General features: G+C 50.8%; 1 protein-coding gene across 1 annotated transcript in view; it reads right to left on the minus strand.

The window, feature by feature from the left end:
* Positions 1–266: 266 nt before the first annotated feature.
* Positions 267–14,739, minus strand: part of LOC119108652 (excitatory amino acid transporter 1) — a 32,083-nt gene continuing 17,610 nt past the window's right edge. Inside the window, exons 6-7 of the mRNA XM_037232271.1 lie at positions 1,421–1,555; positions 267–1,001 (exon numbers count right to left, since the gene is read on the minus strand). Of these exons, the coding sequence (XP_037088166.1) occupies positions 839–1,001; positions 1,421–1,555 (298 nt within the window). The 3' untranslated portion in view covers positions 267–838. The remainder of the gene's footprint in view (positions 1,002–1,420; positions 1,556–14,739) is intronic.

Consider the following 14,739-nt stretch of genomic DNA (forward strand, 5'->3'; position numbering starts at 1 on the left):
TGCAAGAGCCGCTCCCCACGGCACCCACTTGACTCCGGCGAAATTGAGCCCATTGTCGCGCAGCAGGGGCGTCTCTGGGAGCGTTGCCATTGATTCCCGGGATCATCAGTCACTGGCGCCGGCGCTGCGGCGCCCTCTGCGCCGCACGCTAGGTCGTCTGTCGCCCGACCCGCTTCGGCCGAGCTGTCCGGAGCGAGTGGCGCCGGAGAGGCGGCGCGCTCGCCCTGGCGCCGCTGCGCCAGCCGGCGCTCATTCACACGCACCAGTCTAGTTGGCAGCGCTCTATTGAATCAACGGTTCCGGCGCGGCAATTATCCAATAGGGCCAAACGAGTCACTTGGTGGGATGACAGGAGTGGGAGCTGTCCCGCTGAAACAAAAAAAAAACGTCCCCGCACGCACTACACGGCGAGGCGGCGAGACGAGAATATGGAGCGGCACCGCCAAGCTCAAACGGGCCGGCCATCTGTTCAGCGCGCCGCGGAGAGGACGAACACCGCTGCCAGCGCCGTGCCATCTGCATCCGTCGCAGCCGATCGAGTTACCACGAGTTAACGTCCACGCACGACAACTATGCCTGAAACTAGAAAACTACGCAAAACACGAATACCACTTCAGCTCTGAGGGACAGCGGGGCGAGGGCCGAGCGCCGCTACAGCTGAAGAGCGGCTCCCAGTCGGTGGGATGTCGAAACAGTACACGCAGCTGATGGGCTTTCTCTGCGTGCCCACCGAGCACTACCGAGCGCCGCGTCGGCCGACAGAAGCCGCGCCGCGTCACATTTGTACACCGCCGCGGCAGAGGTGGCGCAGGCCGGCTCGCGCGCGAGGACGCACACCTCACATGGCCGTGGCCTCGATGCCGTTCTCGCCCATGTCGGCCTTAGCGGGCATCATGTCGGTGGCGGGCGGGATCTTGGCCAGCTCGTGCTTGCTCAGGTGGTTGACGATACCGGCGCCCAGAGAGTCGCCCAGCACGTTGATGGTCGTACGGAACCGGTCCCTGATGGGCGGGCGTCAACAGCGTCAGTCACCAGAGGAGGCTGCCAATGGCACAGTCGATACGACTCGGAAACGACCAACGGTCCTCTCAGGACGACGCATCCCGGACAGATGTCCGCTCGAGACGACGCATCTCGGACAGATGTCCGCTCGAGACGACGCATCTCGGACAAATGGCCCGTTCTCGGCGACATGTGACGAGATCGATACTCAGCGTTATGAGCTGGCTGGCAAGAATGGTAAAGCCAGCTACTGCTGACTGTTTACCTCACTAGCTTACTAGCTGCCTTATCACGCGGCAGACCAGGAGCACTGCTCCCCAGCCGCGAATCGTGAGGCATGTGAGCGCGGGGCGGGGCCGGTGCGGCTGGGGTCCGAGCACGGCACGTCACGTACGTCACGCCACGTCACGTCACGTACAGCAGCCAGTCGATGGCGATGATGAGCGAGACGTCCTCAGCTGGCAGGCCGACCGTGTCCAGCACCATCACCATGGTAACCAGGCCCGCCTGCGGGATGCCGGCGGCGCCGATGCTGGCCGCCGTCGCCGTGATGCTGCAATGCAGGACAGCACGCCTCAGGCCAGCTCCCGGGACGGCGGGCTGGTCCGGGAGCATCGCACGCAATGCGGGACACGCCTAGTCCGGGAGCATCACAGTCTGGTCCGAGAGCATTGCGCCCTGGTCCGGGAGCATCGCAGTCTGGTCCGGGAGCATCGCAGTCTGGTTCGGGAGCATCGCGGTCTGGTCCGGGAGCATGAAAGGCAATGTGGGACATGTCCGTGCCAGACGCCGGGGCGGCATGGGTCCCAAAACATGGACCAAGTCCCTGTGCAGAGCATGTGATGCTCACAGAACCTGGGTCCTAGCTCGGTTGCTAGGATCTTGAGCCCGAGTCCGAGTTTGTCCGGCTTCATCGCACATACGTTCGAGTCCTAGAATGGTGGATCCTGATTGGAGACGGAATTTCCGATCCTTGGCGCCATATTCGAGTCAATCATTTTTTATGGGACTTCGCATTAGGCGAGATCATAAGACCATGAACGATATGCATTGTCAATCAGACTTTGCTGGGCGTAGAAACTGTCAGAGATCGCATACTAGCCTAATGTCACCTCACCCAACCTTTCAAACACCCCGAAGTCACGCCCATGGTGAGGTGGAAGAAGATATCACTTTATGGAAGGGAGAGGGCCAAAGCCAAAGTGACCTTTGCCAACTAAAGCACTATTAAGACCTAACAAATCCAAAATAATGTAAGTATTACTCGGCCCAAACGAATATAAAATAATATTAGCATAACTCAGCCCAAGCGAATACGAAATATAAAACGTTATTCCTTTTGCGAGCCCTCCTGCGAGCCCAATTTGCCCTGCACTTCCCAAACAAATATATAATAAATCTAAATGGAAATCTGATCTAATCTAAATATAATTCCATCTAAATCTAACCTTATGTCTAATCTAACCTAAATATAATCTAAAATCTAATACTCTAACTCAAGGGTGCATCTTTCGCAGCATTTCTTTTTGTATTGCGATGTGCGTGCGCGCCGATGATCAAAAATACGATTTATCCGGGTCTGGTTGGTGTGAGGGATGCGACCTGAAGAGTCGCCAACGGAGGCCGGTCTCCTAGAGACGTCTCCCGAAGCGATTCTGTCAGGACAGCCTCGTACTCGTGTTCACACTCACATTAACATTCAAACACGGGCTGAAATAGAAAAAATATGATTTTTCTCTGAAATTTGTGTCAATAGTAATGCTTGACATCCTCATTGCTACCCCTAGAGGTCTTCAAAATTCAAAGCCATTTAATCTCGGAACACGCGATTTTTACCTCACATCAACGACAGAGCTAGACGTGCTGACTACAATGGTGCATATTGTTCCGATACACATTCGTAACTATGATTGACAGGGGTGTACAAAGGCATGTCGTTGACCCGGATCCTTACGATTATTTTAACTCAGACCGGTGGTAGTGTTTGGGATGCTGATATAGATAATGCATCTCATGTTGGCCAACATTCGAAACTATGACCGTTAGAGATGTGCGAAGTTCAAAGCAGTCGCACCGGACCCTTAAGATTTTCTCAAACTGATCAACGGCATCATTTGACATGCTGTTTATTATCGGGCAGCTCGTTTCGAGGCAAAGTCAAGGCCATCACCGCCAGGGATGGTGACGTCACGAGTCCGGACTCCCATGGTTGTGGTTAAATAGATACCTCTAGTAGTGTTAAACATGCTGATTACGATACAGCATCTCGTTTCCAATGGTATTCATGATTACGACCGAAAGAGATGCATAAAGTTATAGGTTATGGTCCCGGATCCGCACGATCATTTTAAAACTGAGATCATTGGTAGTGTTTGAAATGCTAATAACGATGCTGCATCTCATTCTGATACACATTTAACATTATGACAGAAGCGCACGACGTTTAAGGCCGTTGCACCTGTACTCCCACGATTTTTCTCAAACTAATATCAGCGGTAGTGTTTAACATACTGATCACGATAGTGCACCTCGTTTTGAACCACACTCCAAATTACGACGTTCAGATATCTTTAAAATGTACTGTTACTCAGCCGCACCGACACGACGCTGTTCGAATTCACACCACTCGTAATGCTAAACATAATGATGATAGCGCGTCTCTTTTTCCGCCACGTTCCATCAATGACAGAGTTTGGCATGCTGATTACGATGGTGCATACCGTTTCAGCCACATTTAAAACGATGGTCGTCGGTAGGGTGCAAGTTTCAAGATCGTTTTACCTTGACCACTACAATATTTCTCAAACGGAATCCATGGTAACGTTTGACGCGTTCGTCATAAAAGCACATCGTGTTTCGACGCACATTCAAGACTATGAACGCCAGAGATGTCAAAAATATGAATTCACATGCACAAACTCTCATGATTTTAGCCAAGTGCATACCAGTGCATTATTGCGGTGGAACAATGGTGCATGATAATGATAACGATGGTGCGTCTCGTTTTTTGCCTCATCCGAAACTATGATTACTACCGGTTTATAAATTCAAAACCATCGAACCAGGGTCCTTACGGTCCTTTTGAAATTGATATCATTGGTTAGGTTTTGACATCCTGATTGAAGTGGTACATATTGATCGATGCAACATTAGAAACTGCACCCTCAACGGGTCATAAAATGTTGAAATCATTGAACCTGAGCAGTATGATGCCCAGTTTCTGGCTTTATTCCTGGAGGTACTTTTAAAATTAAGTTGAATCTCTTCAATGGAGGGATTGGAATGGCTTCGATGGAATGGCTCTTCAGCCTTTGATCGGGAACGATAGTGTGTTACCTAGTGTTCTAATCACGGCCACCTTTGCCCGGTAAGAAATCTCCTAAATATTCAATAGAATGAATCGATATAGGGCCAAAAAATGAAAAAGTCAACCCATGTTTGCCTGCGGATGTTCATCCTTTTGCAGAATCTTCTAAGGAAGCGGATTGCATAAACAAGTTTTAGTCTGCGCGCCCGTAATCTTCGGAGCGAGAATACCGATGGCCGGGTGGCAGTTTCTGTCAAAGCGAAAGACGCTGGCCGCTGCAGGTGACGCCAGGTGGTGGGTGCCGGGCGCACAAGAACGACCGGTAGGTTATAGTACTTTCAGCCCTTTCAAAGGCGATCCGTACAGCTTAAAGATTCAACATGGCCGTATGCTCAAGCTGCATAGTTTTGAGGCTGTCTTCTGGGGCAGTTGGTAGCTATAGCAACACAAAAATACAGATTCTACCTTAACTCCACAACTCCACGAGTTCCACCACCAAATTCCAGCGCCTATTTATCGTGCTGTCAATGTTCATCTGTTCCTATTACCAATAACAGAATCGCACAGATAAAACATACGCTGCGACGCTGTCCTAAATGTACGAACTGAAGTTCAATAAGGCGTTCAGAGGTGCTTTTTTGCAGAGGGCCTCTGGCGACGGCAACGTTGGGCGCCATGGTTTTGGTTTCTCCGAATTGTGAGCGTGAATGTTCAGAATGATGCAGCATATTTTTTTCACAACTCGATTCTAAAGGAAAGTGAATATCTGTGGACGAAGATGGGTTGCCGTTGTGCATTCAAATTGCTTTACTTGGCAGCACGAAAAATAATGTCAATGAATGTGTAGTTTGGAGCCATAACGATGGCGTAAATATAACGTCAATTAATAATGCCAATGTTTTGTCTGCAAGCTACGTTTACAAGGCACTCACTATTTCTGTAAAAAAAACACAAAGAAGTCTGGCAAAACCTCTGAGCTCTATCGGTTTAGAAATAGTCTACTAAGGCACTATCGAAGGAATAGCGCCAGCGATTTATTTCATGAAATCATGTAACGCGGGCTTTCTTCAGTTTATCTGCTGCAAAATACAACCAGAATCGCATCTTTCTGTACCTGCTCGCTGAGTTCCAGTTAAAAAGGTAAGACTAAAAATAAAGCAAAGAAAATCGTGCCCCCGTCAAAATCAAGCGAGCTGAATCGGGTGTTTCTGGGAAAGCCTTTCACCATTAGGGGGCCCTGTGCCCCCCCCCCCCCCCCCCATTTGCCAAGCCTATGGCTGCACCGCTGCGGACAGCGTGGTATTGTCGTGTGTTGCCGAGACGACGTCTGGCGTCTTTCACCTTTCGGTCTGACCACAGCGAGACATTGGTCTGTTTCACAAACAAGACACGTTTGATTGTAGTACAATTATAGAGTTAAAGCCTCTAACTATCGAGCCGCTGATTTTCGCCGCTTGCAAGGCGCAATGAACCGTTTGTCATTTGTGCACTTCCCATATGTCAGTTTGGCTACTCATATCTCCCACCATCTGGTCAATGCAATCTGGGCAATCTGGGCATCCTCGCAAACGGGGTCCGAGTCGATACTACCTGACAGCACGGAATATCGCCACTATTTTATGGACTTAGTTATTAGCTACAGAGAATGTTCCACATTTGAAGATATTGAAGCAAACATCATATCTGGTGAAATAAGGTAACTTATAGTTGTTGGTACATTTTTAAGTGGAAAATACTGCTCCAGACAACACAATTTTTCTATTTAGTAGATATGCTCCTCAATACGTCAGTGTTTGATTACGCCGTCAAACCTTACGCAACATTGATTGACAGCCTACTGACGACCCTCTTGTCTGGAAATCGTGCTCACGAACGTCACACATGAAAGACGACAAATACATTTGTTTTAGATTTGAGCGCGGCATGGCCAATGGAATGACGGATGATTTTGATGCCGCCATGGATGTCTGGGTAACCTTGAAATAGCCTCCCCGAAAAAGTCTCCACATCTTCGTAGCGTGTAGCTCAGAAACTAGAGCAGTTTAGGCCTTAAGAATAGGGAGAAATGTGAAATGCACCAAATGGTCTTCAGGATGGCTATTTCAGTTCAAAGCCCATACAAATGTGGACATGACCTTTAACATCAACCATTAACGGCTACCCCGGATGTACTTTGTGGTTTGTAGTTTCCTCCCTCAACGTTAATGAGAAGTGAGTCAAACTGGGAAGAACCCCGATTTTTGAATACTATGGGGTATGTTTCTTCCCTACTTAGCTTTCATACTTTTCCAAAGCTACACCCCCGCTGGTCCTAAACGAAATCTTTGAAATTACGCTCGGTTACCACAGACACTTTCTTCGAACGTAATGCCTTAAAAGTAATTTTGGACCATTGCAAAACTTCTTTGCTTCAGCACAAAGCTCCCAAGCTCACTGCCCAGAAAGCTGCTAGATGACCCAGCGATCAACGCGCCATGCTTTTGAACCCGGAACATGGGTTTGCCTGTCTGGCCTTGCGCCATCTGGTTATGTTCACAAGCCAGTTTGACCGACAGTTTGTTGTTGAAGGGACGCTTCTGTGTTGCTGATGTATACGTGTACTGACTAAAATGCTTCGTCGGCCCATTTCGCTTGCTCCTAGCAGCGCACCTGATGGCGGCTTGTTGATAAACAAATCAGGATGTCCAATTTACTCCACAGAAATTTTCTGTGGCACAATGCGCTTAAATCCCGGTTTGACTCACATGTAATAAGACTTCAGCTTGACGCCAAAGTCCAATTGAACAACGCGGGCCGAGTCCAATTTGTTAACTAAATGAATCGACCATCTTGAACCCGCGAAACCAAGCCCGGCCGACGGTCATGTTTCAGAGCTGAGTGGGGTCCTGATGCCGCTGCAGCCACTCCCCTTCCCAGTCATCACTGGCAGGGTGATGGGTGGGCGGGCAGCGGACAAACGAGGTCCGAGCCGGTGTCGAGCTGGGACCGGGCTGGCCGTCTCGGGGCTGCAGAGCATCGATTGGGGGCCTGACTGGGCCAGCCGGCAGGCGCGCTGCGTCCGGCCTCCGCTGGCCGGTCAGCGGTGGTCACTGGCTCACCACGGCTGACTGACCTGTCACCGGGTCACGTACGGTCATCGGATTACTGCAGCTGACTGACCGGTCACGGGATCACCGCCGGTCACTGGATTACTGCAGCTGACTGACCAATCACGGGATCATCCCCGGTCACTGGGCTACTGCAGATGGCTGACCGGTCACGGGATCACCGCCGGTCACTGGATTTATGCAGCTGACTGACCGATCACGGGATCATCCCCGGTCACTGGGCTACTGCAGATGGCTGACCGGTCACGGGATCACCGCCGGTCACTGGATTACTGCAGCTGACTGACCGATCACGGGATCATCGCCGGTCACTGGGCTACTGCAGATGGCTGACGGGTCACGGGATCACTGCCGGTCACTGGATTACTGCAGCTGACTGACCGGTCACGGGATCACCGCCGGTCACTGGATTTATGCAGCTGACTGACTGGTCACGAGGTCAGCCACGGGGTCTGACATCGGGTCACAGAGGGTCACTGGCTCACCACAGTTGGCTGACCTGACACCGGGTTACAAACGGCCACTGGATCCTTTCAGCTGACTGACCTGACATCGGGTCACCGGTGCTCACAGGCTCACGGCGGCTAGCTGACGGATAATCCAGTCAGCGAGCCACTGCCGATCACTGATTAGTCGCGGATGAGTGGTCACCAATGACCTCCGGCTCTCTGGCGGGGGAATGCGGCGGAAGGATCGTGATGATGGAGTGTGGCCGATGTCCAATGTCACCTTAAATCGTGTCTCCCCGTCGTAGCTCCCACTTCCCATGGCCTGTGGGTAGCTTTGACCTGCGACGGCTGCTGCGGCAGCGCGATGAAGAACACCGAGCATGGCATGAATCTCGGCCCGAGACCGACCTGTCGGCCTACCGACGCCTTCGGAACCGCGTGAAAGACCACTTTGTGAGATCGGGGCGTGGTTCCTGGTGAGATGCCACGCTCACCGACCGTGCTTGTTCCTGGCGAGACATTGAAAAGTTCGAATTCCAGCCCGCGAAGAGAGGAGCGCGTGCCGCTTAAGACCACCCAGTAGAAAGGGCTGACGAGCACAGCTGTCACTTCGCTTTTGATGAGTTACGTGCTATGCAGCCTGCCTGCGCATTGGTTGGAACTGAAACTACCGTACTTAAGGAGTTTAAAGGTTCATTTGTGAGTTGGTGGCTTCAATGCGTGTAGACTGTGGTGATGACTTCTTGTGTAGTGATGCTTGAAGACAATTCAGGCACGCATGACGCGATGTAAACGTCATTCAAATATTGCCACCCCAACGGCTATGCGGCGTTTAAGGCCAAAAAGATAAGCTTCAGCCAGCAATTCAGATCTGGCGTCGGTCAGCACGACTTTCAATTCCAGAGGAAATCAACTGGCGCTCATTCAATGTTGAGCAGACTGTGCAAGTTTCAGTCACGGCTGGTTGTTTGATTGTTTGGATTAGAGCCTTTTCTACCAGAAGTGATTATTTCAGGGCTTTGGCATGAAGGAAGATGACTAACGGTGGGGCGGTACTACGTGCGCCTGGGGGGGGGGGGGGGGGGGGGGGCAAACGGCGAGCTTAAGCCCACGTGGGGGCGCCTCCAAGAGTGTGCTGGGCGCCTGGGCAAGAAGCCCCGATTCGACCAAGACAAATTACCTGAACAGGGAAAGGGACTGGGCCCAGAATGTAAGGGGGGCCTCGCGTTGGTCCTTTGACAATGCAAGTGGATATTTCCATGTGCAATGAGAGCCCGCAATGCGACAGAATGTGTCATGTCCATGTCATGCCATGTCATGTGTCATGTCAATGTGTCATGTCATGTCATGTATGTCAGTCCGAGGTTCCATCACAGAACGGGGGCTCTCCATCCTAACCGAACCAGGGGCCGTTTAAGCTGAACTGGGCTCTCTGTGCTAATTACTGGACACCTGCGTCGACAGGGGATCTGTTTTACGTCAGTGAGGACCCCCGCGTTCATCCGGGTCCAAATGCTTGGGTCAGGGGCCATCCGGAGTCAGGCAAGTGACCAATGCATATTCAGGCAGGCCCTTGTTTCGCCAGAAAGGCAGCCGGTGGGCACCGCGGGCTGGGACGAAACGACCATTCAGCCCCTGATAGGGAAAAAATGTGCCCAAACGTTCTACCCACAGGATCCCTTGCCCAAAGAGGGCGAGAGATTTCCTTCGTGTTAAATAGAGCGAATCAAATTGAGGTAAAAAATGAGAGCAATGCCAACACAAACGAGGGCGTCCATCCAGGGGCCTCATTTTGTATGCTTTCGGAGTGCTTGAGCTCCCACCCAGCCCATCCAATGTTGACTAAGAGAATGTTCCACATTTAAAGAAATTATAGAAAACGTCAGATATGGTAAAATCAGCTTATTTTAACTATTGGTGTACTTTCTAATGAAAGAGACTGCTCTGCAAGACAACATTTACCAATTTAGTAATATTCTTCTCAATACATCATTGTCTGATTGTGTCATGGAACGCTAGTATGACGTTGAGGCGTCGCCAAGCAAGCCGTGGAAAATTGCCACCCTAGCACTCATGAGTATTACTTCAATCCCTCGTGAGTTAGCCGTGGCGGTGCTGAGTGTTTGCTGAACAAAATATCATAAAGCGCTCGTGTTTCGGCTCTTAACTTGAAAGCATGTCCGACTTCTTATATCATGTAGCACAAAGCGTGATTCGTGATTGAATATCCGACCCTTTTATCCTCTTCTATTACTTTATCCTGAATCCGCGCGACGCCTAGCTTACCCTGGACAGGCTGCATGCGTCGGTCACGAGTGGGCTCAGAGTCGCCGTGTGAAGGGACCCCTGTCGGGGTCCCTTCACACGGCCCGTCCCTTCGCCCCGGCCTTGTCCCTGCTTGGGAAATGGACCCTGAATGCCAGACCTGCCGCGAGTGAAGGCGGCGTAATCTGGCGGCGAATCCGTCACGTGTCACCGTCATTAATCCTCCAGAACAGTGGTCAAGTTTAGCAAAAGAGGCTAGGGGCAGGGCGAGGAAACCCTAGCCTGAAATACGCAAGTTTCTCCACGGATTTGATCCACTTTCCTCTCAATTTAAAAGTGTTGGATGCTCACCCAACTGAACGGGAACAAACGTATAGCACTGCTGCAATACGTTTGCTCGCTCTGCTTCGGCGGAAGATGTTGCCGTCGGACATCATCATCATTATGTTCGGCTTCGATCGTCGAAACCAGGTTCCCGCTATCGACAAAGGGTCGATGTTATATGGCTTCAGACGTTCTTGGACTTGTACAGCTTTGGGAGTGGAGATAAAGAGTTGATGTGCGCGACTATTAAAGGCTGCCACGGAAATCCCCGGCTGGTCACCGTAATGCGGGCTGCAGGCTGCAGCACAGCACCCGCGATAGGCATGCTCGACATGGCTGGTGCTGTTTTGATGGTCAGTGTGGGACGACTGCCGCTTTCGGTTCAGTCGACTGGTGCCGATCGTCAGGTTTTCATAAATGCTACATCGAATATTTACGGCGAATTGGAGGTGGGCACATTCCAAGGGTTCTTTCAAACGTTACCGGCAAAAACACTGTTCACGTTTCTGGGTGTCATCATTTGACCGGTTTGTTTTTTTTCTGATAAGGCATCGCACCGTATCGCCAAAAAATAGTAAGACTTGTTGCAGTTTGTAGATATTTAAACATTACTGAATAATGCCAAAACACTCAGATGACAACACAAAATTACATCAGAGTCAACATGACGTCCTAATCGTGTAGTTAAAAAGCATGCATCATGCAAGCAAAAAAAGAGGAAGCACTCCAGTAAGTACGGTACGAACCCGAGGCTTTTACAGTGCGACTAGTTCAGTCAGCTGCAGTCAGCTGAACATGACATCGCAGTTCTAAGTTTTTTTCTTACACTTGTGAAACAATAAGTACAAGGCCGCTTTGAAATTGATGCGATGGTGATCTCTAACTTGTGATGGCCTGATTCTACTTTGGCTTCAGAAGGTTGGGGACCAAACTCACCGTTGCGGGGCCAAATCGGAATATGGGAGAGGAGGCAGAAGCCTACCCAAAACATACAAATCAACACCCGTGGATAACTTCATAATAACGCCATTCAAATTCTGCCATTTCATTGGCCTTGCGGTGATCAGGGCCTAGCAAAACATAATCGTCCAGTTGCTCATAGCTGGCGTTTGTGAGCACGATTTGCAGATATAACGGCCGTAAATTGGTTCCCAATCAATGTTGGACAAGGTGCGATGACGTAATCAAACAATGACGCATTGAGGAGCATATTTACTGAGCAGAGAAACTGTGTTACCTAGAGCAGCCCTTTCACTAAAAGTACCAATAGTTATATGTGAGCTTGTTTAATCACAGCTGATGCTTGTTTCAATATCTTCAAATGCGCAACATTGGGTTGCGTCGGAACTCCTCATGCTGTAAAACTAGGCAATCGAGTCACAGCGTGCGACGAACAACTTGGTCGGGACCGGCGGCGGCGGCGGCGACTGCGGCGACCGCGGCGGCGGCGGCGGCGGCGGCGGCGACTGTGCCGGCGGCAGCGGCGGCGGCGGCGGCGGCGGCGGCGGCGGCGACTGTGGCGGCGGCGGCGGCGGCGGCGGCGGCAGCGGCAGCGGCGGCGGCGGCAGCGGCAGCGGCAGCGGCAGCGGCGGCGGCGGCGGCGGCGGCGGCGGCGGCGGTGACTGCGGCGGCGGCGGCCAGCGCCGCGCCAATAGGCGACTGATAATATCTTGGGCACATACTCAGGATCACTGGGCTAAGGTTACAGCAGTCTGATGGGGCCTTTGTGGTTGGGGTCAGCAAATATTGTTTTTGCCGCCTGCCACAAATGGGATGACACTTGACACCTAGCCGAAATGAACAATTTCTCCAGCTGTTGGCCAAAGTGCACATCAGTTTGTGGGCTCATTAAGTGAATATCGAATGACGTATACTGCCTCACTGGTGGTGCTGTCTCAATTCACGTCTTTTTGAAAGCCTTGGCAACTAATCACTTCAAGGAGTTTCGTAAAAGGAGATATTTTCATTTAGTCACATTACTTGCCACTGTCTTTGCCGCTTATATTTGGATAATTATGTGATTGATTATGTGGAACGGCACATCATCATATATTTGTGACGCCAAGTCACTGCACTTTGGCTATCTTAAAAAGATCATAAATTCATATCAAATGAAACGAAGCCACTGCTTGTTAATGGTTAGGACTACTGCCATGGTATAAATGTTTCGTTTTATGAAGCGAGCAGAAAATTACCAATGCAATGACGCAATTTTCAGTAACAAGACGTCCCGGATACTTGAGGTACTCCAATGACGCACTTCGACTACAGCAGTGACCCTATGAACTACGGCGATGTCGTAATGAAGCAGAAGTGGAAAACTTGGCAACTCAGCAACACCAGCTGGCAACGAATACTGGCAATGCTCAGCGACAGATTTTGGCACCGGACTGACAGATACCCAGCTATCCTCGTAACTGCGCCATTGTCAATATCTTGTCTGGCAATGTCCCTCGCCATAGATGAAAAACATCCTGTTAGTATTTTCTTCACACAAACTTGATCCATTCATGTATTTGAAATCACATCTTAACAACAGCAGCCCTAACTACGTGGAAAAGCAGAAGCCATGCTGTGAGGTTTCGTAAAGCATAAACCATGCTGTGAGGTTTATTGACGGAGTGTGTGTGTGTGGGGGGGGGGGGGGGGGGAGGACGGTGCAGATGTCTGGGAAGCGGGCCGGTCAGTCTGTAGTGCGTCAGTCAGTAACTCCGTCGTACGCGTCACGCCAATATATCAAATGCCGGACGCTTTAAGCATGCCCGCTGGAAAATTCCGATAAGTGTGGTGCAAACGCCATGCAAAAACTACGGACTGCCGAAACTCCGTGCTGCGCTGAACTCCACCAATTCGAGCCCGGTTTTTGACTGTACGTTTGGGTACATTTTGTTTGGGTATCTGGCTGTGCTGGTTAAGATCCTGTTTCAGGCAACACGCCTTCAAACCCCTGAGAACGAAAGTTTGCTCAAGTTGGAGGGGGACTGACGACCATGTTTTGGGCAGTTCTTTCTAACCCGCGCTCATTTCGACATAAAGCTCGCGAGTGGCCGCGGTCCAGGCCTTGGAAGTGGCACGCGGCGGAAGAGCCATTTTAGGCCCATTGACATTGCACAGGTGGCCCGAAAATGTGGCCGACGACAAAGCGGACGAACGGCCGTTGGAAACTGTGGTCACATCTCGGCAACCAGGGGTCGGAGTGACAAGAATTTTACATGCTTAGGTGAATAATTGAACGGGGAATACCGTGGTGTCAGACACACGGTTGCGCGTGCCATGTGTCACGTGTTCAGAGGCGGCCAAGATAATGTTGGTCGGTTTTTACGGTTTTCACGGTTTATGCTGTATCTCAGCAGCCAGAGTGCGTGGAGTTGCTAACCCAATGTCGTAGTGTTCACCGACGTGCCGTCGTCGATTGGTGCGGCGAACACGAGTTCATGCGACGCACGGTTGCGCCAGTATTCGTCGGACAGGCCGGGAATGTCGTCATTTTGAAAAATAAAAATTGGTGTCAAATACAACACGCCGTCGCCGAAACTGTAGACAAAGGCTCGGTTAAATTTCCGTCAACACGCGCACCGATTTATTGTCAGTATTCATCTCCCATTTGTTCGTCATCTGTGCACTGTCCCGTCCATACATCAACTTCACCGGAACGGTCGCACCTGCACATTTGCGCGTCACCGAAATGCCGCCGGTTGATCGCCCGTGGCTAGCGGCTAGTACTTAATCCACATTTTAAAAGCGTGAAACGCGCACGAGCCGTATGTTGGTGTCTAGCGGCCGTCATTCCCCCATTCCATCATTCAGTCGTTGTGGCGAGAAAGTTGAGTCATGGTGCTAATCATATGCATTACCGCAACTTCTCGCTTTGAGGAATGACAAAGAAAACGCACACATCGAGTGACAAGTATTTTGCAACGAGTACTGTACGAGAAACCACGAGATGCAATAAGCTTTCAGTGAAGCTCGCTGCTACGGCAAAACAGCTCCCGCATTGGCTTCGCGGGGTGTTTCGGGGTCACTTAAGAGTTTGACAGTACTGCAACACTGCAGCAGCATTGACAAGTGGCAGTTGCGAAATTAGGAACATCTAGCATTTGCAATGATGGTAAGAACGCTTTCTTGAATTTTGGAATGCATAACAGCGCTCCAGCCGTAATGGAAATCTGCAGAGTAAGATTCGAATGTCCTCGGCAGTCAGCACATCACATTACACTCGGTTTCCGTCAGCCAATATTTGGCAGCCAATGTCGTCGTCGGCAGCCAATGTTTGGGTCGGCCAGGG

The sequence above is a fragment of the Pollicipes pollicipes genome, unplaced genomic scaffold, assembly GCF_011947565.3.
Source record: "Pollicipes pollicipes isolate AB1234 unplaced genomic scaffold, Ppol_2.1 Scaffold_6686;HRSCAF=7923_pilon_pilon_pilon, whole genome shotgun sequence".
In the NCBI taxonomy this organism is placed as follows: Eukaryota; Metazoa; Arthropoda; class Thecostraca; order Pollicipedomorpha; family Pollicipedidae; genus Pollicipes; species Pollicipes pollicipes.